This window comes from Melozone crissalis, unplaced genomic scaffold (assembly GCF_028551555.1).
Source record: "Melozone crissalis strain CALT ecotype California unplaced genomic scaffold, PUWL_Pcris_2 ptg000088l_1, whole genome shotgun sequence".
Classification (NCBI taxonomy): Eukaryota; Metazoa; Chordata; class Aves; order Passeriformes; family Passerellidae; genus Melozone; species Melozone crissalis.
The window spans coordinates 2,249,701-2,273,598 of NW_026535865.1; the positions used below are offsets into that span (position 1 = coordinate 2,249,701).

General features: G+C 51.2%; 1 protein-coding gene across 4 annotated transcripts in view; it reads left to right on the forward strand.

Annotated features, from left to right (window-relative positions):
* Nucleotides 1-7,729: 7,729 nt before the first annotated feature.
* DOT1L (DOT1 like histone lysine methyltransferase) overlaps nucleotides 7,730-23,898 on the forward strand; it is an 85,852-nt gene continuing 69,683 nt past the window's right edge. For all 4 annotated transcript variants that reach the window (XM_054290949.1, XM_054290946.1, XM_054290947.1 and 1 more), the window contains exon 1: nucleotides 7,730-7,828. In XM_054290949.1, the coding sequence (XP_054146924.1) occupies nucleotides 7,748-7,828 (81 nt within the window). In that variant the 5' untranslated portion in view covers nucleotides 7,730-7,747. The remainder of the gene's footprint in view (nucleotides 7,829-23,898) is intronic.

Genomic DNA, 23,898 nt, shown 5'->3' on the forward strand with positions numbered 1-23,898 from the left:
GGGTGTGAAAAATGCATGTATTTTATGACTGGCTTTTCGCAAATGTTCAAATGAATATTATATGTGCTGTGTTAGAAAGTGCTGCTGTATTAATTCTCTTAAGTAGTGTGGTAAATATAGTTTTAGGTTATAAAAATTGTTAAAATAGAAACGATTACATGTAGGATACTTTTTTTAAAGAAAGGACTCGCAGCGAGATAGCAGCTACAGGACACCTGAATCTTTCAGAGAAAAAGAATTTATTGTCCCATTATCAGAGGAAACGAACTTCTTCCCACCTCGAAGGCGCTATCAGGATTCGGAGGAAGGAATCGATGATGACCAGACAGAATCCTGTATTTGAATGGAATTTATGCATCATGTATGAGGTGTATGAATATGCAACAGGCAATTGCTTTTAAGGGTTAATCCTCTGCTAACTGTGTCCTTTTTCAGGCTCGTGCTGCCCAGAAAAAGTTACCCGGACATCCATAACTCTTTGTTTCTATTGTCTCATATTGTCCTAATTCAAATTGTCCAAATTATTATTACTCTAATTATATTCCTATTTTTATAACCATTTTATTACTATTAAACTTTTCAAATTTTAACAACAAGTGATTGGCGTTTTTCGCAATGGGTGCACTGTGGCTGGATGGGGAGGTGGGTTCCCGACCCCGTGTGGGTGACAGGTGCCCCATGTGTGGCACTGGGTGACGCCTCTGCGGCGTCTGGCTGGGGGTGATGGGTGCCCCACATTCCGGTGGAGGTGATGGGTGCTGACATTTCGATTAAGGGTGACCCAAATACGTTCCCACCCCCACATTAGGGTGTGGGTGACGATGGCTGCGGGTGGGGCGCGGGGGCAGCGGTGTCCCCGCGGGCCAGGCACGGGCCGGGACACGGGGCCAGCCGGGGCTGCGGGGACAAGGGACCCATTCAGAGGCTCCGTGAGCCGCGGCTGCCTTGGGCACTGCGGGTGGCTCGGGGCTGGCACCGCTGCACGGGCAGTGGGCACCGCGCCCTCGCCCCCGCCCAGCCAGAGCCTTTGTGCCCCCACATCCCCTGCTGGAATAGGGGATGGATGGAGCCCGAGGGTTAAACATCCGCCCCGTGCTTGCAAATTCCACAGCTGATAGAATGCTTGGAATCCATCCTGTGGAAAACGCCAATCACTTGTTGTTAAAATTTTAAAAGTTTAATAGTAATGAAATGGTTATAAAAATAGCAATGCAATTAGAGTAATAATAATTTGGACAATTTGAATTAGGGCAATATGAGACAACAAATACAAAGAGTTATGGACAGTCCCGGTACCTTTTTCTGGGCAGCACGAACCTGAAAAAGGACACAGTTAACAGAGGATTAACCCTTAAAAGCAATTGCCTGTTGCATATTCATACACCTCATACATGATGCATAAATTCCATTCAAACACAGGATTCTGTCTGGTCATCATCGATTCCTTCCTCCGAATCCTTACAGCACCTTCGAGGTGGGAAGAAATTCATTTCTTCGGATAATGGGGCAATAAATTCTTTTTCTCTGAAAGATTCAGGTGTCCTGTGGCTGCTATCTCAGTGTGAGTCCTTTCTTTAAAAAAAGTATCCTACATGTAATCGTTTCTATTTTAACAATTTTTATAACCTAAAACTATATTTACCACACTACTTAAGAGAATTAATACAGCATCACTTTCTAACACAGCACATATAATATTAATTTGAATATTTGCGAAAAGCCAATCATAAAATACATGCATTTTTCACAATCCTGAATGATGGATGGCACATTGGAGCAGGCTGGGCAGGCAAGGTGGAGGCTGGGGAGAACCCGGAGCCAGGGAAAGCTGGGCACTGCTCCCTCTGCCTGAGAAATGGAGCCAGGGTGTCCCCAGCCCTGCTGCCCCCAAACAAGGGGCAAAAAAGGGCGACAGAGGTGGGAGGCAGCAGTAGGGACACCCCAGGCCACCCACAGGACCTGTTTTGGCCTCTCTGTCCCATCTGCCAGGGACCAGGGCAGGGCAGAGGCTCCCTGGATGGCACCAGAAGCTCTCTGGCAGCGTGGGGTTAGGCACAGCCAGCAGTGCAGCATCAACTCAAGCTCCAGCAGAGCCCAAAAGGACCAAATTTGGTTTGTTTTCCTCTGGCAAAGCAGAGCTGATGGGAACCCCCAAGGGCTGGGTGGGAGGGAGCCACAAGGAAAACCTTCCTGGTACCTCCCCTGGGCTCAGGGCTGCTCCAGGGGCTGAGCAGGTGACACTTCTGCCATCAGCTGTGCCCCTGGTTTTGTCCCTCTCATTCCTTGCTGAATCTGGAGCTCTGGCTCCTCATGCACAGTGCTCCTATCACTGTGTGAGGGAGTGGCAGACACGTCTCCCTAGGGAGAAAAAACCCAAACTGGGCTCAAACCCAGCTTGAGACCAGCTCCAGGACCAAAAGGGAGACACTGACAACCACAAGTGGCTTTATCCTGCCTGGACCTCCACTGGCACCAGCAGGGCTTTGATGCCTCACCCAGCCCAGGCACTCGGTATCAACAGGGGGCCAGTGCAGAGGAAACTGTTGCATCACTGTTGTTGTGGCAACTGCAGCCAGAGCATCCCTGGAGAGCTTTTGCCCAGAGACTTGGCAGGACAGATGGGAAGGACAGATGTTGCTCCATCGTGTGGAAAGGAACTCCCTGGTGCCACGCAGGATTGACCCCAAGAAATTAAAGTGGGGCTTGGAAAATTGCACGTGGGGCATTTTGCACGAGGGAAAGGGAAGTTGTGCACGGAGCTGGCTCCATCCCTGGGGCTATGGACCACCAGCATCCTGCCCTGCCACTACCAGGGCTCCCCTTGGCGTGTTTCATCTGATGGGAACAAACTTGCCTGCAGGAACCTGCCTCGTGATCCAGCTTGTTGTTGTCAGCTAAATTGGGTCAGTAGTGAGGATGAGCTGTTGCTGGAAGGCAGGTTCACATCACAGGAGCTGTGTGCTCCTCAAGCCCCTGTGCCAGGCCCTGGCCCTGCCTGAGGGTCAATGGACACACGTGAACAGGATAGAAGCTGACCCCAGAGTCCATGGGGAGTAACCCCAGTGTGGGATGGGCTCCAGAGGAGCCTTTGCACGTGGTTTGTGCACAGAGTGTCAGAGCAGTGCCTGTGCAAAGTGTCCTTGATGCATTAATGCCCTCCCTGTGTCCCCATACACTGCACATGGGACCCCCATTTGGGGGATCCCTGGCTGGGGCTGTGTGGGAGCAGAGGGGGGATGTGGGGGCAGCAGGGCAGGAGGGGCTGTGCCAGCTGCCTGTGGGCACCAGCTGCCCACTGTACACTCCTAACAGGGATAAATCTTTTCCAGTGCTACAGGAGCAGAGCTGTGTGCATGGAGCTGTGCAGAGCTTCCCCATTCCTCCCTATCCAAACTGGTTCATCTGGTGGTGGCAAAAAAAAAATAATTCAGCTCTGAATTGTGCCAGCCTGGAGCCAGGAGCTGCAGCTGGGGGATGCAGCAGGACCAGCACACCTGGGGAGGAGATGGGAACCTGTCCCTCCACAAACCTCCACACCAGAAAAATCCAACTGCTGCTGACTTGGAATTGGATTATTGATTCTCTGGAAGGGCCAGTGCTGCAGATCACTGCCTGCTGTCCCTGGAAAATCATCTCTGGAACCCTGGCAGCACCCAGTGTGTCCTGGTGCAGAGCAGAGAGGAGCTGCAGGAGAGCACAGGGTGAGTGGGCAGAGAATCAGGGAATTGTTTGAGTTGGGAGGAACCTTAAAGCCCATCCAGCGCCACCCCTGCCATGGCAGGGACACCTCCCACCATCCCAGGCTGCTCCCAGCCCTGCCCAGCCTGGCCTTGGGCACTGCCAGGGATCCAGGGGCAGCCACAGCTGCTCTGGGCACCCTGTGCCAGGGCCTGCCCACCCTCACAGGGAGGAATTCTTTCCCAAAACCCCCTCTAACCCTGCCCTCTGGCACTTGGAAGCCTTTCCCCTGACCTGTCACTACATGCTCTGGTCAGAAGCTCCACACAAGATTTCTTATAGACCCCTAAGACACTCAAAAAAGCAAAAATCCAGAGCTGTGCAAGGGGACAGAGCGGCTCCCAGCTCTCTCACATATCTCAGGGGTCAGTTCAGCTCACTGAACCAGCAGAAAACATTGGAAGGTTGGAACATTGGAAGGCATTGCCCTTCCTTGCTTCCCTCTCTTCTTCCAGATGTAAAACTCAGAGAAATCAGTGAAAAGATGTCCTGATTAAGGCAGGTGCTTCAAAAATGACCCACTGCCCACTACCTGCCAGGAGACATCAGCTCCAGCACTGCAACCCTGCACGGTGGCCAGATGGTTGGGATTCATCTGGGAAATGCTGGAAGCTTCCATTACTCTTTATTAGCAGCCCAGGAGCCTGCTTGGGCCACACAAGGACTTGGACGACAAACTGATTAAAGACCAACCTAACGAACTCAAAGAGAATTCTTTAAATGGAGCCTGCTGTGCCTTGGAGAACTCCTGCCATGTCTATTTATTTAAATTTAATGGAATTTTTGTGGTAAGCTAATTAAAAATGAATTGATTATTTAAGAGGCAGTCAGAGCAGTTTAAGCACTGCTGACTTGATGATTTTAGTGTTTTCTTTAGAAAAGCATTGCTAGCTATGGAGCTTTCTGCACGTACAGACGTTTAAGGGCAAGAAAAGGATAAAAAGAGGGGAGTGGATGAGTTTGGAGCAGTTTCTGGATTAGGGAGCAGCCATGGGGAGGAGCAGGGGCACATCCCAGCCCCCATCACAGAGCTGTGCAGCTGCCCTCAATAAACAGCTCCTGTCTGTGCTGAAGGCAGAGACCTGTCAGGAAATAAAGGTATTAAATAATGCACAAAATCCCTGTGCAGGGAATATCCTGCTCTGGATGCATTTCAGGCACGGTGCATTCCCTGCCTTCCTGAGGAGCACAGTGACCCCAAGCAGGACAGCAGACACTGGATGTCTCCATGTCTCCATCCCAAAGGATTTGCAGAGGTTCAATGGATGCAGGAGGCTTTGCCTGGCCCTGGAGGCACATCCCAGAGCAGGAGCAGAGTGGATGTGATGGCACCAAAGCTGAGCTCCGTGGCCCCCAAGCTCCCCAGCATGGCTGAGCCACATCCTCTGCAGCACCATAAAACAGTGATGGGCTTAATAAACTGGGCACAAAGGCCAGGAGAGTCAGATGGCAAAACCATCCTGCCCTGAGCTGTGTTTACTTGTCTTTGGCTGAGAAAGTGAGGAACCACAGAGGGGAAAGGTCCCAGCCCACACTGGCATGGCAGGACAGCAGATCCCAGCAGAACTTCCACCACCAGTTTATTGGCAAGGACTGGTTTTCCCTCCAGGTGCCAACTGGCTCTGCTGGACTCGGCTGCAGGTCAGAGCCTGGGCTCAGCCATGCCCAGCTGGGCTCAGGGCACCTCCTCAGGATGCTCCGGTCCCGCAGGGATGCTCATCCCCAGCAGACACCGGCTCCCCGCTGCTCTTCCCACCCTCAGATGGATGGCACGGGGTCATTGTCCCCTGGGAGGTGAGCAGAGGGTGTGGGTGCTGTGGCGCTGCTGGGTGCCCTTCCCTCGCAGTGCAGGACAGGGTGGCACGGTCCCCAAAGGTCCCTGCACCCCAGGCCATGCTCTTGTCCCCGGAAGAGGGAAATTATCACCCGAAAGGCTGTGAAGGAGGGAGCTCCGGCCTGGTTTATCGCCCAGTCGGGCACCTATAGACATGCAAACGGTGTCGCCCTGCCCTGCGGGCACCTATAGACATGGAAATGGCTGTCACTGAGCCCATCACCGGCCGCTATAGAGATGCAGCTGCCATCCCCACCCAGGTGTCCCCACTCCCTGTCCCCGCCCAGGACACCTCCCGGTCCTGTCCCTGCCCGGCTGGGGTGCCCTCAGCCCTACTCCCAGGTTACACCGTGTTGTAAGGCTGTAGCTGCCGCCACAGAGCTCCCGATGCTGCTCCGGGCACCCAGTGCGTGGTGGCTGTGGCTGATGGACCCCGTCCCCCTGTCCCGTTGTCCCCTTGTCCCCACCGGACACTGCTGAGCACAGGGCTCAGCTCTGCTCCCCCGTGCCCATAAAGCTCCTCCTCGGAGCTGTGTGGAGCCCCCTGCACAGCCTGGCACACACACCCGAAGCCATGGGGATGCCCCCTCTGTGCCCCCATGTGTGACACGTCCCCATGATCGTGACTGTCACCGTGTGGCACCTGGCAAAGCTCACAGGTCACTCGTGTGCAGACTTGGCACCAGGAGCCTTGGGGGCTTGGTCCAGTGAGCCATGAGCACAGCCTGGCCTCACATGAGTGTGACAGCCCTGTGCCCTCACACGGGTGTGACAGCCCTGTGCCATCACGAGTGTGCCAGCTGTATGCCGTCATGTGTGTGACAACCCTGTGCCCTCACACGGGTGTGACAGCCCTGTGCCATTGTATGTGTGCCAGCCTTGCACCACCCCATGAGTGACCCAGCCCTGCAAGGCCACGTGAATGTCCCATGCCAGCCTGGTGCTGTCACATGGAGGGTCTCAGCCTTGTGCTGTCACATGGGTGTTCCCCCCTCACACAGACCCTGAGTGCCATGGCCACCCTCACCCTGTCTGAAATATGACAATGTGGCCCATCCTGCTCCCGTGTGCCATGTGTCACCCTCACACTGTCACCTGTGTCACACCACAGCCCATCCTGCTCCCATGTGCCACCCTCTCCCCATCACACATGTGACAACATGGCCTGTCCCACTCCTGTGCCCATGTGCCAACTTTGGCCTTGCCACATGTCATGCCACAACCCGTTCTGCTCGCATGTGCCACTCTTGCCGTGTCACATGTGTCACACCACAGCCCATCCTGCTCCCATGTGCCACCCTCACCTTGTCACATATGTGTGAAAACGTGGTCTGTCCCTTCCCGTGCCCATGTGCCACTTTTGTGCCATCACACACATGTGACACTGCAGCCCATCCTGCTCCCCTGTGCCAAGTGCTGCCCTGGCCCTGCCACATGCGTGTGACACCATGGTCTGTCCTGCTCCAGTGTGCCAGGTGCCACCCTCATCCTTGTCACACGGGTGTCACACTGCAGCCCATCCTTCTCTCGTGTCCCATGTGCCACCCTGGCCCTGTCACACGTGTCTGGCGCCGCAGCTGGTGCTGCTCTCCTTGCCAGGAGTCACCCCTGTGACACCCTGTGCCATCCCAGTGCCACCCCGGTGTCACCCTGCCCTGTCCGGGGGTCCCGTCCCCGCAGCCGCCCCCCCCCACTCCGTGCGCGACCCCGGCCCGCAGGAGGGGGGGGGATGGCTGCGGGTGCGCGCGCACGAGAGGCCGCGGGAGCGCGCGCGGCGCGGGGGCAGCTGAGGACAGGGGGGAGGGAGGGGAGGGAAGGGAAGGGGGGAGGGACCGCGGGGCCGCGCCCGCCCCTCTCCCCGCCCGCCCCCTCCCCGCGTCTGTCGCGTCGCTCGGGCCCGGCCCGGCCCGGCCCCGGCGCCTCATTGTGCTTCGCCTCACGCCGGCCCAAGATGGCGGCGGCGCCCGAGAGCCCCGCGAGCCGCCAACGACAATAGAGGGAGGGACGGGACCCACCGCCCCCCCGGCACCGGCCGCCCCTCCCCGCCGCTCCCGCCGCCCCCCGCCCGCCGCACCGCGCCCACGCCCCCGGCCCGGCCCGGCCGCCGCACCCCGCCCCGGCCGGCCCCTCTAGCATGGTGCGGGGCCGCCGCCGCCTCGTCCTCCGGCTGCCGACATGGGCGAGAGGCTGGAGCTGCGGCTGAAGTCGCCCGTGGGAGCCGAGCCCGCCGTGTACCCCTGGCCGCTGCCCGTCTACGTGAGTATGGCCCGGCCCCGCACCTGCCCCGCGCCCTGTCAGCGCCCCCGGCCCTGCCCCGGCCCTGGCAGCCGCCGGGCGATCCCTCAGCGCCGGCCCTTCCTGGGATCCGTCGGGATGATCGCCCCCCGTGAGGGAACCCTCCCGCAGCCCCGGCCCCGGGTGCCGCCGCTGCTCGCCTGGAAGTCAAATCCCCAATTTCATTTTATAATTGGTTGACTAAACCGAAGGGCGGGGAGGAGGAGGACTGGTTAATGAAAAGTTTTCGTGTTTTCCTCGCGCTGGGCTCTTGTAGCTGGTTAATAACCGGTGCTGCTGCGAGCGGGGTGGAATCCAGGGATTCTGGATGGGGGAATAGCGCTTAAATTATGGATGGCCTCGGGTGGTCGTGGGGACCCCAGGACCAGCCGCAGAGGGGGAATAAACAGCGGCCAGCGGCGCTTGTGGGTCTGGAGCTGCCGCCAGTTCCCCTCCAGCCGTGCCCTTGGAGCTCCCCTTTTATTTATCCCGAGTAGAATTCGAGCCAGCCGCAGTCCTCGTGCTTCCAAATAAAATGTCACTTGTCCTTGCTTAGCTACCGCGCGGCGTTTTTCCCTAACTTGCCTGACTTTCTCCCGAGCCCGGACGAGCGATGTGTGACCTTGATAACAATGTCCATGTTCAAATTAGTGACAATCCCACGAGAGGCGAAAGGCTCCGGGGAGGGTATTTTTGGATGTGTGTAGGCTTCCTATCAACCCTTGAGCAATTTCTCTCCCTAACTGCGCGTAGTCCCTCGGAGCACAGTTTGCAAAGGCAGAACGTCTCTCTATATGTTTACTTGGCGCAGGCACTGTTGATTATCCCTGCGTTCCAGGCTGTGCTGTTGTACGTGAGCCGTTTCCCGGCGAGAACACGCTGGGACGCACAGGCTGGGGCAGCTGATACTGCTGATGTTGTTGCTCGCTTTTGGCAATCGCTGCTTGTGTGTGAGCGATTAGGAATATATCGCTCGTGGCAGGGGGAGACGGCCGCCTGCTCCTATCTGCCGCCTGCCTTTCGGGGGCTGCTTTTCCAAAACATCCTCCATGCAGTGCTGTTCCCGGCTTGTCTCCCAGCACACACAGTGGTTAAGCGCAGCCTTTCCTGTTTGGGCAGCTCTGTCAGTGTTGGCGGGCGCGCGCTCCACTCAAATTGTCAGAAACTGAAAGTACAAGCGATGACCGGCTTCGGTTTTCCTCGCCAAATATTAACTCGTGTCCCCCCCTCCCCTCTCCGAGCGGGTTGTGTGAAGCGGAGGTTAAAGATTACGCGGGATACGGATTGTTCTGGGAGGGAGGGATGGTTTTATGTCTGTTCACAGAGATTGCTACGGGCTTGAAAACTGAAAAACCGGACCCCCCCCCGCCCTTTATTTTAAGGGTGAAACGTGTGTTTTGCAGCATGGGAAATAAGGATTTAGTCGATTTGGGGAAACTTGAGCAGCTGGTTTTGAGGATGGCAGAATAAATAGAATTTTTTCGCAGTTAATCAGAAATGCGGATGGTGGTGGTGGTGGTGGTGGGCGGGGGGGGAGGGGGCTGTTATCCCCCCACGTACTGCGAAATACCACAAACCCCAAACATCCTGCCCTTAACCCGTCCGCTGGGCACCGCCAGCCTTTCCAGAGCCATTCCCGAGTGGATGTTCCCCCGGGAGCCGGGCAGCGAGCGGAGCGCTGCGGCCAAGGCGTGCTCGCACACACGCACTCCCCTGCTCCGGCTGAGCCCTGGGGCTCTGCAAACAAATCCCCGTGCCCGTGGCTGCGCTTGGCCTGCTGACATCGTGCTCTGCTGAACTGCAGCCGCGCTTTCCCCGCGCTGGCGCGGCCCCGAGCTGCCGGCACAGCTCGGCTCGCTTTGACGTAAGCAGAACATTTCTTAGTTTCACCGCCCGTGCTGCCGAGGAAGCAAGGTGGGATAGCCGAGAGGAGGGAAAATAAAAAAAAACCCCACACCATGCTGATTCAAGGAGTTTTATTTAGCAGCGTTCTGGTCGCTTCCTGTTGTACTCTGTGCGATGTGTTTTCCGAGGGAAAGGGAACGGGAAACTCAGGTTATTTTTGGTGAGAGCAGCAGCAGTGGCGCGGAGTCATCTTTCCCAACATCCGAGGCTCCGTAGTGTGAACCTGCTGCGTGCCCGGGCTCCGCGGTGTGATGTAACCCTGCCTTGAGTAACTTGGCTATTTTTATGCCCTTACTACATCTTAAATTAGCGGCGTCAGTGTTGCTGCGTTGAAGGCTGGTCTCTCCCATTAATGGACGCCTGCGTTAATACCGCGTCTCTTTATTGCTGGGCTGCTGTATAATAGGAAAAGTGGGGTCTCTCCAGACTGCTGAGCCCGGATAATAGCCCGGCTGACAACCCGGCGCTTGTTGGGATGCTAAAAGAGCCGGGGAGGCTGATGTGAAACATGTATTTCCCTGCGAGTCTAATTAGGGCCGTGGGAGGAGAGAGAGCGGCGGCGGCGGTGCAGCTCCAGCCTCCCACTGGCTCCCACACAAAACTGAAAGTGCGGCTCCTTCCCCCGCCTTCCGCCGCCTCAAAGGAAAGGCCACGGTGCCCTAATGAAGCCGTGGTGAGCCGTGCTGGCCGTGCCACACTGTGATGAGTAAGTTGAATAGTGCATGGTGAGTAATCTCTCCTCATGACTCACAAAATATTTTCTGATGTTGACCTCTGTTTTTGTGACTGCCCCGCTTAATCAGAGCTGAAGTGAGTGTACTCTTTTGTAGGCTGGTTAACTCCTCGGCTCCCACATATCTGCCCCACTTTTTGCTGGTGCCAGGTTGTCAAGAGACCCAGGGATATGGTGTTTAAATTTTAATTTTGGCACTACGAAAGATACAGGCCTGGATAAAGGAAGTGTTTGGGTGATAGACCAGAGTTAATGGATCTAACTGGTCTTAATTAGGCTACTGCTGTTGGAGGATGGCATTTTCAGTCACACTTCAAGTGTTGCTAAGCATAACTTGGTACTCACATTTAGATCTGAAGGGCATAAGGGGTGAAGTCCCCTTGTGTAGTTTTAAGACTTGCAGATATTTAGTTGTTTCCCCTGAGAATTTTTCCTGAAATGGTTCATTCTTGTCTCTGACTTCTACTATAGTTAAATTTGAATATGAATTAGGTTTAGATTGGAGATTTTTTCGTTTTATACCACAGTATAAAGTGGAGATTTTTCATTTTATACCACAGTAAGGCCTGCCTGCTCTATGAGGTGTCTCAGGCTGTACTTTGAACTCCTGACAAGTTCCTGTGTAGAGTGGCAGGCTGTTGTGTGTGCAGGAGGAGAAAGGGGTGGGGGTGTTGTGGGGTGGATCAGCTCTGCAGCCTGGTCTGGCAGGGTTCTGCTGATAAATCTGTGGCACCAGGGAGGGATTGCTTGCACAGAGAGCTGAGCAACAGGAGGTTCAGAGCTGCTGAAGCTGATAATTGTCCCCAAAATTGACGTTTGCTGGGCTGCACCCTATTGCAGCAGAGAATGAATGTGGAAAAGCCTGTTTGCAGTGTGTCAGAGAGAGGAAGGACACTGTGCTTCATTCATTTTGCTCTCCTTAGGGCCTGCACTGCAGGTTGGCAGTGCTCAGTGTCCCTGGGCACAGGAGGCACAGGCAGGTGCTGAGGGCTGTGCAGGGCTCTTGTGGCACCCTGTACTGTCCCTGCTGTGTTCAATAGGCTGCCAGTCCCTTCCAGGTCCAGAATGAGCCATGTGCCTGTTGAGCTGTGATCCCTGCTGGGTGCCATTCCCTTGGAAAGCCCTACAAGTGTCCATGTGCACCAGGTTGTTGTGGGTTGTGTTCCCCTCTCCCTGTGGGACTTGGGGGGCTGAGCTGTGGCAGCACCTGGGAACTCCTCCTGCAGCCCCTGGGGATGCCAGCAGGGTTGTGCTCTGGGTATGGGATCACAGGGTCATGGAATGGTTTGGCTGGGATGAGACCTTAAAGCCCATCCTGTTCCACCCCTTCCACTGTCCCAGGTTGTTCCACGCTGGCCTTGGACACTTCCAGGGATGGGGAAGCCACAGCTGCTCTGGGCACCCTCTGCCAGGGCCTCACCACCCTCATAGCCAAGAATTTATCTTCTGCCCTAGTTACCATATGGTAATACCATTTTTTTTTCATTTACCAATTTTATTCCCTTCTTCCAGCCTTTGACTCTGTCCCAGGAGGGGACAGTCCTGGTTGTGCCACTGTGCACATCTTACCAATATTACCAGGCTGAGGTACCCTGAGCTGCTGGAGCTTAAACCTCCAAATCAGCACCTGTGATAAGAAGTCTGGCTTGAATAATTAATTTATTTGTTTGTGTTCCTCATTGTTACTGCTGACTTTCCACTCAGCTGTGATGGCAAGAAAATTCTCATTTTCTAATTGAGTGTTGTCAGAGCATCACCCTGCACCTGGAGGTGTTTGCGTGGCTGCTACTGGGAGTAATGGGATACAAGCTTCTTACTACTAGATTTTGTACAGGTGGGAGGGTGCAGGGTGTGGGTTTTGGTTATTTTTTTCCCTTATCCAGCTGATACCATTCTGTCACCAAAGGAATGTGCTGTGCTGTGCAGGGAGACCTCAAGGGCAGGGAGTGTTAATGAAAATCACAGCCCAGAGGGGATTGTCACCTTTGAAATTAAAGATCAACGGTGGAGATGAATAACAAACCTTGTCTGAGAATTTAATCCTCTTTTTTTGGTGCGTGTCACTCAGCTTTCCTGGGAAGAGTTTCTGTGCTGCCTGCCTTTGACTTCCCAGGATTGGAGGCAGGTGTGGGAGTGCCATAGGATGGTGCTGTAGGTGATTTTGGGAAGGAGCTAAATTGTTCCCTTGGGGTTGGAGCTGCCCTGCTGCTGAGGGTGGTCTGTGCATCCTTCCCTCTGCCACAAACCCATCCCATGGGCTCCTTATTCACACAGAATCACAGAAATTCTAGGCTGGAAGACACCTGTAAGGTCATCGAGTCCAACCCATGTTCTAACACTTCAACTAGATCATGGCACCAAGTGCCACATCCAGTCTTTTTTTAAACTCTTCGAGGGATGATGACTCCACCGCCTCCCTGGGTAGATGATTCCAGTATTTGACCACTCTTTCTGTAAAATACTTCCTCCTTAATTCTAGCCTGTATCTCCCTTGGCTCAGCTTGACACCCCACTGCCCTGCAGTGGGATGAGCTGGTGGAAAACACATTTTACTCGTGCTCCTGGTTTTCCCTGGGACCAGCCTGTGCTGGAGGGGGAAGGTGAAGCCCCACTGATCCTCCCTGTGGGTTGGGAGTGTTGGTGCCTGTGGGGCAGCTCTGGGAACAGGATCGCTGGAAAAAAATGTAGCAGCGTATTCAGAGGCGGCCCCCCCGCCCTGCTCTGTGAAATGTGAGTCAGGTTCTGCCCGGGGCAGCCGGCCCTACAGAGGAGGCACAGGAGGAAACTGTTGCTCTGCCTTTGCCAGGCAAAAACCTCCTCACCCCCTGAGTAATGGCCCAGAAATTCGGCACAGTCCGGGGGGGTTTCCCTGTTGCTTCAGCTTGTTGGGAAATGCTTGTGGGGATGAGTAATCACTTAGAGCAAGCTTGTCTGGGGAAGGAAAGGTTTGAACATTGAGCGCAGTTCCGATTTCTCAGCACCTCTCTCTCTCTGTCTGCCCTCCCCAGTTGTAAAAACACCTGGAGTGGGGAGAGCACGCGGCGTGAAGCTGGGAAATATTGAAATATTGACTCAGTCATTTCAGAAGCACTCGGGTTCCTGTGCTGCCCAGCACATCACACAGCTGGCACTGTTACATCATTTCCCTGCCCTTTTCCCCAGTGCCAGAGGGACTCAGTGATGTGCTCCTGGGGTTCACAAGAGCCCTGCAGCGTTAATTGTGCAGCACGTGGGCAGCACAGAAGAGCAGTTTCCTTCTGGGCTTCACCCTTTGAAGTAGAACTTGCCCTGAGTGACAATCGGTCCTTGTTCAGTTCTCCAACTCCTTTGTCCCAAGCCCTGACCCGTTGGATACAAGATAAATCATGAGTTCAGTTAACAGACATTTTTTTTTGCCCAGTTTGAAAAGTGAAAGTTGGTCTCTTGTCTTGCATCTTAAAGACCACACTAGTATTTATTTTTTTATATAACTGGTGTATCTGAAAGGCAACTGTTGAAAGACAGAGTAGCTATCCAGGATTGCTTGTTTTCCCCCTTTCATTCATCAGCAGATGAGTGAGGATTAATGTTCCTGTCCAGGCCAAAGTTCCAGCCCAGGCAATTCAGATTTATCTACCTAAAAATTCACCCATCAGCTCCAGTTGGACACAGCAGTGAAAGCTTTCAGTGTGCCAAGGGAAATCCATGCCCCCACATGCAGCTCCAGCTCTTGTCCTTTGTGGCAGCCTTATTATATATGGAGATGATTATCCTTTCAAGGCTCAGATACGGGACTGAGTTGTGTTGCCTCTGGGAATTTAGGCAAAATATCTTACCTCTTGGTATGTGAGATTTATGGGGGATTTAATCACCCTTCTCCCCAGACATCCATATGTCTACTTTTGTACTCTTCCTTCTTTCTTTTCCCCCTTTCTCATTGATTTGCTTTTTTTCCTTCCCGCTTTGAGTTAACCTTTAACTGTCTGATTAAAGTTTTGCACTGTAATGATCAACACAAGGACCAGGGGTGGGATGAATTTTGTGTGTCTTTTATCACAGGTTGATAATCATAAATTGTCTCAACGTATTTTTGCTTCAATTACTTTCTCCTTCCTAACAGAAGGATCCACAGAGGGAGGAAAAGTTCATGTTGAGAATTGTGAACATATTTACTTTCATGGTAATTATTAAAGACAAAACTAACTCTGAAGAGGAACAAGAAATAAAACTGAATAGGAAAGTTGACCACATGCTGCTAGAGCTATTGAATCAAGCAGGGACTATTTTTAGAGCATAGGAAAAGGGTGAGTATATTTTACAGCAGGAAATGATGGTTTCATAGATAGGAGCAGATCGGTGAATAACGAAAAAGATCATGTTCAGAGTATTTTGGTTTGGTTCATTTCACAAGTGAATGAGAGTTTTCTAAACATTTACACTGAATGGACTTGGTAGTGTTGGATGAAAAGTCTAAGGAACTACTGCAGACAGATAAATGAAACATTGGAAAACTTCTGAACCAATCCTACAGAAAGTTCTGATATGAATTTCTTAGTAAAAATGAATGAGTTTTAATAGTGCTTGTTATTTTCTGTGTCCTCTGAAGGCCAGTTTCCTGAGATTTTGTCATTAATGTGCCATTTACTTTTTGGAGCTCAGCAATATTAATATTTGACAATTGTAAAATTCTAACAACTGTGAGCTTTTGAGGCTTCTCATTCATTCCTCAGTGGGATTCTCACTGGGCTGGTTCCCACATCCCACAAGACCTGGGAGATCAGGTGCTGGCTCAGGGTGGCCTCTGACCCCTGGAGCTGGGTTTGGAGTCTTTGTGGATCTTGGCTTCCACCCCTGCTCATTACAGCAAACACTCATGTGAAATTCTGCAATCTGTGAAGAATGCATTGTAATATTGCAGGGTCATTTATAAGTCTAAAGCAAAAACTTGTGGAAATGGTTGGTGGCTGGAAGTTGATGTCTGCTGTTCAGAACCTCCACTGGATCGCTGCTCTGCTCCACAAGTTGAAGCTTAAAAAGGAAAACCCATAATATATATGGGTGTGTATAGATATATATATTTTTTTGGTACCAAAGCTCCATGCCCAGTGAGCTTCAGAAAGAGCACAAAATTTTCCTGCTAATTTTTGTTCTGTGGAATATTTATGTGTGTTAAGTAGGAACAGAATTTCTGAGCTGTCCAAGCCTGAGTTATCTTTACAGAATATAAAGTGGTTATTTAAGCTGTTGTCTCACCAGTTTTCCCTGCAGGAGATGGGGCTCAGGCTGTGCCAGGAGCTTCCTCCCAGCTCCCACCAAAGGTGTGGGAATACCCTGGGCTTGAGAAGGAGATGGTGGCTGCTTTCAGCACCAGCAATTTTGGGGCTGTGTGTTGATTTTTTCCCCTGGGTTCAGTGTGCAGGGTTGTTTGTGGCAGTGGGGATGATCAGAGGTGCCTTGAGCTCTCTGTGCTGCAGGGGTGGGGTATTTCCCTGCTGGTGCAGCTTTGTGGCTGGGACACCTGCAGGTAAAAGTGACTCTTGTCATCTCTGTTCCCTTGTGCTGAGCTGCTCTCACCCTTGGAGCAGTGGTAGAAAGAGAACTGAGCCAAAACCCCACCAAGGTTTGGTTTTAGTTCAGGCCTCCCCTGCCTTTGCTGTGTGAGAGCACAGGGACACAGGTGACTTTTGGGGAAGTGGTGGCCGGGCAGGTGGCTGGGTGGGGTTAAATGGCTGTGAGAGGGTGGCAGGGCTGCCTCCTCTGCCCCAGGGAGTGAAAGCCCAGCAGTCCCAGAACAAGCAGTGCTGGGTTCACATGGGCTCACCACAGCCTCTGCCCCCTGCCTGCAGCTGCCCTGGTGTGGGCAGGGTCTGCCACTGCCTGAAACCCACCTGGGGGGGCAGTGGGACACAGCAGTGAATGCTGATTTACCAGAATCACTGCATTCCCCCATGTATTCTGTTTATGTTATATATTCTAACATAAACATTATTTTAAACTGCCTTTGTGCATAGTGGAATTGCTTCTTTTGTCTGGCTCATCCTGCTGTGGCTGTCCTGTGTGCCTCCACCACTCCTGCAGGCTGATTGCATGTTAATGGATTGAGGCAGCCCCTCCTGCAGTACCAGGGGAACCATTCCCTCCTGCATCTGTGCAGTGTCCGTAGCAACAGTTGGGATTGCTGTGTGCAGAGGCAGAACTGCTTCTGTGCTTGGAGCAGCAGCAGTGAAAGTGCAATCCCTGGTGCAACCATGCTAAATGATTATCCAGAGCAGTTTGGATCTTCTTTCTCAATGCCTGTTTCCTTTGTTAGTTTATTTTGGACCTTGGACCAACCTTTTCTTTTTATTTAAATGTCCTTATGTAGCCATTAAGGAGGCCATGGTGACCACGATGTTTTCCAGTTGGTTTTGTGTGACAGTAACCTAGAAACTACCTCAGGCTTGTCTGCCTCCTGCTGTGTGGGAGATGGGCTTCCAAATGCAGTCTTGGGAGCTCTTCCTTCCCTGGAACTGGGAGGAAAAGATGGTTACAAGGTGTTCTCTGCAGGAGATCTCTTTTTATACATTCTAATAAAAATGTATTCGTGTGAATGTCCCTGTGCTTTCTTGATTAAGGGAATGAAAGTGATTGGGTGGTTCAGAGGAGACTGATCCTTGTCACTCTTGGTAAGAAAAACTGTGCTATGGTTGTTGCTATGGGAGCTAAAATGGCACAATCTTGATTTGGGGTAAAATCTGGTAACATTTAACCAAGTCCTGCTATCCAATATGGAATACTGCATGGAGCAGGCCTTCCCCTTTCCCCTTTCCCCTTTCCCCTTTCCCCTCCCCCTGGCATTTGCACACAAAGCAAACACCTGAAAATGCAAAGTGCTGGAAGGCAGAGCTGACAGGACATGGAGCCTGAGATTCTCCCTCCTTGAGCAGCTCCTGGCTGCTGCAGGGCTGGAGCTGCTTTGGCTTTTCAGACCCTCCTGTGACCCTCTTGTGTTCAGGTGTGTGGGCCATGGAGCTGCCCTGGGCAGGGGGATGTGCTGGGGGATCTCTCTAGGGGGGTTTGGGAGAAATTTAACCCTGTGGGAGGAGGAACACAAACTGGTGACAGGCTGAAATCCCAGGTTTGTGAGGGCATCCGTGTGCTGTGCAGAGTGCTGGATCTTTCCTGGCTCCCAGAAAAGCTGCAGTGGCTCTTGTTGCCTTTGCTGGTGTCCAGAGAAACCCTTATCATCCTCCCCAGATGGAGGGAAGTAAGGGGCTTGAAAGAGGCACTTGTCCCACCAGCCTTCTGCAAGATTGATTGGCTTTTCCTAATCCATCTTTTTGATCTCTGCTCACCATCTTGTCTGCAGCTGTAACATCCTCTCCTTTGGATTTATGGACTGCTGCCTGGGGACAGAGAGCTGCCACTGCAGGAACCAAGCTGTTCTTTAAACCCAGGGGCTGGTGGGACTGACCTCTTTTGTTTTGCAAGTTAAATGGGTCATGTGGAGATCAGAATTTGGCAAATCCCTCTGACTTCTGTTAATCCATGAGTGGGGTCAGTGGCCAGGATTTGGGAGGAGCTGCTGTTACATTGGAGGGCTGGAAGTGTATCCAGGCAGGCCATTAAAGGTACACATTGAATTATTTGTAACTGCCTTGTTTCAGCTTTGGTTTTCACACATCTGGTGGGCAGGGGAAAGCTGTGGGAGATCTGTCCTGCTGCTCTGCCCCTGCTTGACCACAGCTGCTTTTCACATTTCTGAAGAGCTGCTTTGGTCACCTGGCCTGTTAGAGGAGGAAGCATGGTCTGGTGAGCCAGAACTGGCTCTGAAAGGGCAAGGGTTGCTTTGCTGTGGGACAGTTTAGTCTGGGCAGCCAAAGCTGTGCCCAGAAATGTTCCTGCCTATGAAGAGGAGATAAGGGGTCATAAAAGTTTCTGTGTGGTGCTGGGAGAGTGAAAGATAGAAGGGATCTGAACTGCTTTTTTTTTTTTTTTTTTTTTACAAGAACTTATGTTTTCAAACCATTTCTTTGCTGCTCAGGTCTGCAGGCTTTTTGGGGTACATTTTCACTTCCTGTGCTGATGATCAGATCTCACAAAGATCTCTCTTTCAGAGAATCATGGAATCCCAGGCTTGGGTTGGGAGGGACCTTAAACTCATCCAGTGCCACCCATGCCATGGGCAGGGACACCTTCCACTGTCCCAGGGTGCTCCAAGCCCTGTCCAGCCTGGATGAGATGTAGCTTGGCATGTGGGGAGATAAAATTCAGACAAACATGGTGTGCACCCTCAAGCCCCAATTTAGGCTTACCTCAAGGCTAAGCACAGTTTCATAAGAAAAACTCAAATAAAAAAAGATGTAAATCTAGAAGGGCACTGGGGGGGGTGGTTTGTGCCTCCAGGCAGTGCTGGCTGCTGAATTTAACTGAACAAATTCTTTGTGTTTGAGGATGGAAACCAGAACATTTAAAACTGTTGCTTTAGGTTATGGATTCACTTTAGACTATGGATTATTGCACTGGGGGTTAACTGTTCTGTACAAACACACCCAGGAGTCTGGGATATGGTACTGGAGCACAGAATTAAATCAAAATCTCGCTATTTAAGTATCTTAAGGGATGTTAGTTTGAAGATTTGATGTAACCAAAGCAGCCACACCTGGAGGGGGAGTGTAGGGGGAATTACAGGGGGGCAGTTACAAACTGTTCCAACAGCCAACTTGTGGCAAACATGTTGCCAACTCTAATTTGTACCTTACCTGGCCCTTGAAGAGTGTTGTGTGGAAATGTCTGATTTGGCTGCTTTAAGTAGGAATTTGGTGCTTTGTGGAAGAAAGTTGTGCACAGATTAGTGAGCTGAGGCTGGTGCTGATCGTGTCATGCACGCTGTGATCTCTTGGGGCTGTTATTGGGGTGCAATTGGGGCAACTTTTGTTTTCTCATCTTGGTGGCAGAGGAAGAGCTGTGAGTGCTGGAAGGGACCCTCAGGGATGATCAATGCAGCCCCTGGCCATGCAGACACCCCAACAACCCCACCCTGAGCACCCCAAACACTCCTGCAGCTCTGGCAGCCTTGGCACCATTCCCTGGGGAGCCTGGGCAGTGCCCAGCACACTGAGTTCTGGTCATATCGGTGATTTTAAAATTTGATTTAACAAACAAAGAATGTGATTGTAGAAAAGGATGATGATTGCTTCAATATTACATAGCTGGAAAGAGCTTTTGGGCATGGTCTTATTTGGCTTTCAAATGACACGTTAGGGCTTCTCATATCTGCAAGATACAGAAGGTCTTTTTTATGAGGAGGTGAAGGGAAAGGTTGAACTCTTAAAAATTGTTCTGTGGTCCAAACTCCATGGCCTGAAGGGTGACAGGAGTTGGTGTCTGTAGGAGGACTCAGCTGTGTGTGTGTGGGACAGGAGAACTTTGCTTTGTGTGTGTGTGGGACAGGAGAACTTTGCTTTGTGTGTGTGTGGGACAGGAGAACCCAGCCCTGTGTGTGTGTGGGACAGGAGAACCCAGCCCTGTGTGTGTGTGGGACAGGAGAACCCAGCTGTGTGTGTGTGTGGGACAGGAGAACCCAGCTGTGTGTGTGTGTGGGACAGGAGAACCCAGCTGTGTGTGTGTGTGGGACAGGAGAACCCAGCCCTGTGTGTGTGTGGGACAGGAGAACCCAGCCCTGTGTGTGTGTGTGGGACAGGAGAACCCAGCTGTGTGTGTGTGTGGGACAGGAGAACCCAGCCCTGTGTGTGTGTGTGGGACAGGGGCTCTGTGTGCTGGGGTCTCTGCTGTGCTCAGTTCCAGCTCTGGGGCTGTTCCTGGCTCCAAACTCTGTACTCAGAGTTGTAGCAATGTGTGGTTGGAGAAACCTGTTGTAAGAATCAGAAGGGTGAAGCTGTTCAGTCCCGCTGGCTGTAACTGCTCCACTTTTCCATAGAATATGTTGGATGCTCTTTGACATGACTTTTGACAAAGTGTCTGCTTGCTTTCTGTTATTTTTTCCAATGAAATATCTTGGCAAAAACTATTGAACTTTCTCTGGGAACTCACGTTTCAATTTAAAATTCAATGTTTAGGTTGAAGACCAGAACTCTGTGAAAAGTTCAGCTGGAGAGAGTTGGCTGCAATAACTCAATGTGTGTTTAAGTTTGGTTTGTTTAAATCTTGTTGTGAAGAGCTTTGGGCAGTCTCAATAATTACTTCAGACTGCAACTCTTTACTTTAAATACTTTCCACATTAAAGAGATAAGGTTGGTTGTGAAAAGCTTCCATTTATGTGGCTCAGAAGATTCCAAGGGCCTCTCAGACAACATAAGTACAGGAACATTGGAAAGTACACAGAGGGCAGGAGCAGCACGTAGTGTGCAGGCAGGAGGGAGGGAGGGGAGCCTGGAGCAGGAGGAGGGTGAATGGAGCTGCTCTTTGTGACAGGGAGCACCGTGCTGGCATCATCTCATCTCGTGACTGGGAACAGAGCACAGAGGCTGCTTGAGCCTGGGCCAGAAGGCTCCTGCACACGGGATTCCAGCACTGATGGAGTGTGTGGGAGGCTCTTCCCCAGCAGCTTCCACTGCCAAAGCCCTGTGGGTGTCAGAGCCCAGCGTGACACACGAGCACAACCTGCCTGCAACCTGACTCATGGGCACTGCAGCTGGGAAAAATAATAAAAATCCCAAAATCAGAGCCCTGGCTGAGGGGGAGAAGCTTCAGGGCACCTTGGGGGTGCAGGGGTGGCTGTTGGCTGAGCGGGGTGAGGTTGATCAGCAGAGCAGGAGTCACCATCCTTCCTTTCCCTTCCTTTCCCTTCCTTTCCCTTCCTTTCCCTTCCTTTCCCTTCCTTTCCCTTCCTTTCCCTTCCTTTCCCTTCCTTTCCCTTCCTTTCCCTTCCTTTCCCTTCCTTTCCCTTCCTTTCCCTTCCTTTCCCTTCCTTTCCCTTCCTTTCCCTCCTACCTGCTTGGGCTGCTGATGGATCAGGGGCAGGATCTGGGGGAGGTTTCTGTGGGAAATGGATTTGTAGAGAACTTTTAAAGTTTGATAGAAGGTTTGTATAGGAGGTATTTGTATTTAAACTTTGAGATGTATTTGTATTTAAACTTAGAAATGCCATGGAATAGGAGAGACATTGCTGAGAGAGAAATGGAGCTAGAAATAAGTTTCAAAGGATGGCCTTACAAAGAAGGCTGGATACTTTAGAGAAATAAAACTATGAAAGATGCACTGTGGTAGGACCCACAAGGGGTGATTTTAGATGATTGGCTTTGAGGCATTTACAGCATGGTGTGACAAAAACTGGTAAGTCAAGAAATGTTTATAATGTATTGTAATTAGGGAATAATTGGCTTCTGATTGTGATGGCGTGAATTAGAACATCTGTATTGTCTCACCTTTGACATGAGACTAAAAACAGAACAAAAGTTTTTAAAACACCTCTCAGTTATCTCATCTGTGGGTCAGAAAAGAGCATACTCCAACAGTTTCTATTCCATTTGCCTTTTGGTTGCCTCAGACTCCCTGCCAGTGCCATATCCAGTTGCCTGCACACAGATGTGATGCCTGTTGCTGTTCAATGTCCTTTCTGATTAAATCAAACAACCATAATGATGAAATGGGGCTGGAAGTTTCTCTAAGAAAAGAGAAGCTGCTCTGTATTCCCTTCAGTTATGTTTTCCCCTTCCCTTAATTTTCTACAACCAGCTCTGCTTTGAAGAAATGTAGGAGATCCCAATGGATTTTTTAAAAAAAATTATTTAATTATTTTGGCGAGATTTGCTTGAGACCTTGGGAGCTTCTCTGCTCAGCCAAAGTCTGTTAGAGAGTGAAGTAAACTTGGAAAGTGTTTCAGCATGAGGAGTTCAGCTGCAGTAGGTGTGGAACTGGTTTGGATTTCTTTATTCCCAGATAATGTCACAAACTAAACTCAGAGACACCTTCTGCCTGGAGTTTCCACGTGAGGTTGTGCAAAGTCCCTTAAATTGGCTGATCTGTAGTTGTGGATGTGAATTGTGATTTATTATTATTATTTTTAGACTGATTTTTTTAACCCAAGACAGAAGAATCTTAATTAGACAATTTTAGCCACTTATAGGGATATTTTCATGAAGACCTGTAGGAGCAGGGGTCTCTCATGTGCTCTGCTCTCACTGCAAGTGTCCAACCCCAGAACTTCCTCCCAGGAAATGGTTCTGCCAGAATAAGCCTGAATTCACTTTTCTGGTCAATGTGCTTGTGTTGATAAAGCAAATTATGACCCTGCAGGAACACTGGGTGTTGACTGGGAGAGCTGGATCAGCCAGGGGGGCTCTGCTGGGATAATTCTGCATGGAGTGAAACATGAACATTTCTGGGAGATGTTTATGGATGAGCTGCTGTCCTGGGTTATTCTTACACTTGGCAGATAAGAAATGAGAAGAAAGAGAAGTTCTCCTCCGTCCTTGTCCCCTCCTTTCAGTGCACAGAGAAAAGAGGAGAGAACACATTCTCTTTTATTTGTGCACTGCACTGAGAGGCAGGAGCAGGTTTTAGCTTGATTGTTTCCCTGGTTTCTAGGCCAACATTTATCAGAAGAATTACCTGACATTCCTGGGAGACTGGCTTATGGATGCTGCTGTTTTCTGTAGGGTTTGGACTGTCCCAGCCCCAAATCTGTTCTGTGCTGTTTGGTTGTTAAATGTGCCCAGGGCAATGCTCAGGCCCTGTGTGATCCATCCCAAATGTCCTGGCTACTGTTGTTGGCTGATTTTCCTTCTCCATGTTGTAACTGGAATAATTTGGTTTTCTTGGCTTAGCCTTCCTTGTGACTTCTAGATTTGGGGTTAACTTGTCATCTGAAAAGATGAGGTTTTTTTCTGGTGGAATAATATTCTCTCATAGCTTTAGCAGAGAATCTCAAACTGGTTTGAGTTGGAAGGCACCTTAAATATAATTTAATTCTAGTTTTCACCATCTCAGGCTGCTCCAAGACCCATCCAATCTGGCCTAGGGCACTGCCAGGGATCCAGGGGCAGTCACAGGGTGACACACCTGATCCAGGGCCTGCCCACCCTGCCAGGGAACAATTCCTGCCCAAAATCCCATCCATCCCTCCCTCTGGCAGTGGGAGCCATTCCCTGTGTCCTGTCCCTAACTCTCCATATTAAAATTTTCTCTCCCCTCTGTTTCTGAGCCCCTTTAAGGCACTGGAAGGATGGCAGAGCTCAGAAATTCTTGCCTGTTTGTCCTGAGATTTTTAACTAGGCATTAAAAAGGGTTGTGTACAAATTTATTGGAATGAGAGCTTCTGCAGGTCTGGCTGATCCCAAGTGCATGGAGAGGTTATACAAGGGAAAATGTGTTTCCTCCTGAAAATAGGAAAGCTGAGATAATGATGGAAAATGCTTCCATTTGACTCAGATCATGTCCTTCCAGGTCTTGCAAATGAAATAATCCAACCATTTGCTGTTATCAACCATCAGTG